The 3271-nt window shown below is 40.8% G+C and overlaps 1 protein-coding gene across 1 annotated transcript; it reads left to right on the top strand.

Annotated features, from left to right (window-relative positions):
* Nucleotides 1–1110: 1110 nt before the first annotated feature.
* Nucleotides 1111–2629, top strand: LOC146631292 (uncharacterized). Its single transcript, XM_085356495.1, has 3 exons — nucleotides 1111–1226; nucleotides 1499–1531; nucleotides 1870–2629. Exons 1-3 carry the CDS (start codon nucleotides 1111–1113, stop codon nucleotides 2627–2629), a joined length of 909 nt encoding a protein of 302 aa, XP_085212621.1.
* The last annotated feature ends 642 nt before the right edge of the window (nucleotides 2630–3271 follow it).

Raw genomic sequence — 3271 nt, 5'->3', positions numbered from 1 at the left:
CCAAGGGGACAGGACGACTGATCCGTGTTAAGGACAGAATGAATGGGGCCATGTATCGTGAGATTTTGAGCCAAAACCTCCTTCCATCAGTGAGAACTTTGAAGATGAAACGAGGCTGGGTCTTCCAACATGACAATGATCCAAAACACACCGCCCGGGCAACAAAGGAGTGGCTCCGTAAGAAGCATTTGAAAGTCCTGGAGTGGCCTAGCCAGTCTCCAGACCTCAACCCCATAGAAAATCTGTGGCGGGAGTTGAAAGTCCGTGTTGCTCGGCGACAGCCCCAAAACATCACTGCTCTCGAGAAGATCTGCATGGAGGAATGGGCCAAAATACCAGCTACTGTGTGTGCAAACCTGGTAAAGACCTATAGTAAACGTTTGACCTCTGTTATTGCCAACAAAGGTTATGTTACAAAGTATTGAGTTGTATTTTTGTTATTGACCAAATACTTATTTTCCACCCTGATTTACCAATAAATTCTTTACAAATCCTACCATGTGGATTCATGGATTTTTTTTCACATTCTGTCTCTCACAGTTGAAGTGTACCTCTGGTGCAAATTACTGACCTCTGTCATCATTTTAGGTGGGGGAACTTGCACAATCGCTGGCTGACTAAATACTTTTTTGCCCCACTGTATCCTGAAACACAAGTCTCTGTTTGTGTGTCTTCCTCCTCTTACACCCATGGCTTAAAGACATGTTCAAATAAGGGCATGAAGCCATTCAGAGACTTTGGCCATCATCAGCCTGCCCTCTATAAAGGTGTCTTCTCCTTGTAGCTGCATCCACCGCAGCAGCATCTCGTCCTGAACAGAGCCTCCAGCATCCCTCAGACCTTTCTCCACCACTGCAGGTAATAAAGGTTTAAACTGGCACAATATTGATTAGAATTCAGAATAATGTCTGACATGCTGCAGACTGTGAGAGTTTTTTAGTTTTTTTTATTAAAGACACTTTAAAATGAATTTTTAGACAAACACCTCCTGAAAGAGCAGAGCTGTTAATCTGGTTAATTATGGTGAGTTTTGGAGAATAGTCTGCAGATATTTGGACACTGTTATATATTCACTCATCTAATTTTTCCATCCTTGTTAAACCCACTCAGATGGCTGGTCCTTACTGGGTTTCTGTAGCCGTCCTTGTTTTGATGACCGTTACAAATGGCGAGACTGTTATTGACCCAAACCAGCTCGCACCAATTGTAGATGACATTCTGAACAGGTGAGTGAACGTTCTGTGAAATACAGAAGAAAATCTGATGATGATGATGATGATGATGATGTTTACAGCAGCTGTTTTTAACAAACAAACAGCATCAGAGTAACATGTGACAAATATGCTATTAAAAGTGTATCACACTGGACTCTAACACAGATCAGCCTCTGTTTAACTCTGTCCAAACTCTCAGGGAAACAAACCAACATTGTTGTGGTTTCATGTAAATCTTTCCAAGTGAAATCAACATCAGAACCTGTGTGTGTGTCTTTTGGCAGGTACACACCTAGCTACGGTGCAAACAACAACAGGTCAGTAACAAAGGTTTACTTTAATCTGAAACACAGTACTTACAGTGTGCTTTATAGTAACGTGGCAGAAACAGAGATATTTAGAACTACATGTAGAAGCAGAGACTGAAAGAACAAATGCAGCATTACATACTCACTGTTATTTGTAACTGGATGTTTAAGTTGTTCTCAATTTCAGGGCTTAAAAAAATCCAAAAAAAACAAAAAAAGAAATAGACTGGTTTCCTCAGCAAAATGAGACTGAACTCACTTTGTCTGGTTTAACACTCTGGATACTTTAATCTGCACGTTATAAAGAAAATGTTTTACAGGTGAATATTCTCTGTTTACTTCGACAGACAGTTCCCCATGTTCAGTGTGGCCGTGAGCGTCCCACGCAATAAAGACAAGTTTGATATGAACAAAGTCACTGATGATGATGGTGAAGCTGTGAGGACGAAGATTCTAAACTGTGACGTATACATAGGTAACAGAGTGGTGGCAGCCACAGTGCTGAGATGGCCTAATGTTCGATATCAGTGTCCTAATGCTCCTGTACAGTGGTGTGTCCCAAAAAAATGTAATGGAAAGGAGATAAAGACATGGGCTGATATTGCAGCATTTTGTGATGAAGAATATATTGAAAATAATCTGTATCCTCAGGCTGCTCATGCTGAGTCCCGAACCCTGAACTATTTCAAAGAAAACGACAAAATTAGGAAAAACTCCAAAGATGATCTGATGGTTTTCTACGTCCGTGACTCCCCATGTGGTGAAACATGTACCGACCCAGGGAATACTCGGAATATTCTCAGTAAAATACCAGCGATAAGGAACTGGAAGAATTATGTTGTTGTGTTTTCAGATGTATTTAGACCTGATGATAATAATAATAATCGTGTGAATGCACTGCGTGGATCACTTGAGAGGCTTGGGTACGCAATCGCAGAAAAAGGGACAAAGGAGGAAGAAAAAAAGTCAAATGGTCTAAAGCATATATTCCGATGCTACAGGCAGCAAAATATGAATGACATGAAGTGTCTTATCTGCAATACCAATGGTGCTGTTGCAGAAAAATGTATTAAAACTGCTTGGCAACAAAGGGGAGAAAGAGAATAAGACCAAGAGGAAGAGTAACATGCAGAGAGGAGGAGTGATGAGAGAAAATCATCAGAATTAACCAGAGAGGGAAAAAGAAAAACAGAAAATGTAACCCGTGCTTTGCATCGTTTTCCTGCATCCGTGTTTAACTTTTAAATGTGTGTGTTCGTCACAGCAAGATTAACATGTGCTCCTGAAATCACAGCTGCATCGTGCACTCTGCTCATTCTGGTCCACGATACTGTCGGCGCCTCTGATTGTGTGAACTGAAACACAAACAGTGTGTGGAGCGAGTGTAATCCATTTATAGCCTCTGATACTGTCTCTGATTAAAGCTTAATAAGCTGCATCAAAACATGTCACAGCTTTGTGGTGGATTTTTGTGTGATATGTATAACTATGTAACTATATACACTATATATCTATGTGAACTGAACATATATATTTTAACTTTCATGTAGAGTCTTAAGCGCAAGACATTTTGCTTCACCGAGGTTTATTAGGGTGGCACAGTAACAGGGTAGTTGATGCTGTTGAGAGTTCACCTGAATAACTCACTCTCCAGCTCCGGTAACCAACCTCCCCTAATACTCACTCAACGTCTTTCATGCAGCACAACCAAAACAGTAACATTGTAACAGAGATCCTGAACACATCACA

This window comes from Diplotaxodon limnothrissa, linkage group LG6, assembly GCF_057381915.1.
Source record: "Diplotaxodon limnothrissa isolate DT_005_m linkage group LG6, D_limnothrissa_male_GT1.1, whole genome shotgun sequence".
NCBI classification, from domain to species: domain Eukaryota; kingdom Metazoa; phylum Chordata; class Actinopteri; order Cichliformes; family Cichlidae; genus Diplotaxodon; species Diplotaxodon limnothrissa.
This window is presented reverse-complemented; position numbering and strand designations above follow the sequence as displayed.

Excerpts from the sequence above, each read along its gene's own strand:
- LOC146631292 (XM_085356495.1), top strand. The coding sequence starts at position 1,111 with ATGGCTGGTCCTTACTGGGTTTCTGTAGCCGTCCTTGTTTTGATGACC. Across the intron at positions 1,227-1,498 it reads GTAGATGACATTCTGAACAG|GTACACACCTAGCTACGGTG; the intron begins GTGAGTGAACGT and ends GTCTTTTGGCAG. Across the intron at positions 1,532-1,869 it reads TACGGTGCAAACAACAACAG|ACAGTTCCCCATGTTCAGTG; the intron begins GTCAGTAACAAA and ends TTACTTCGACAG.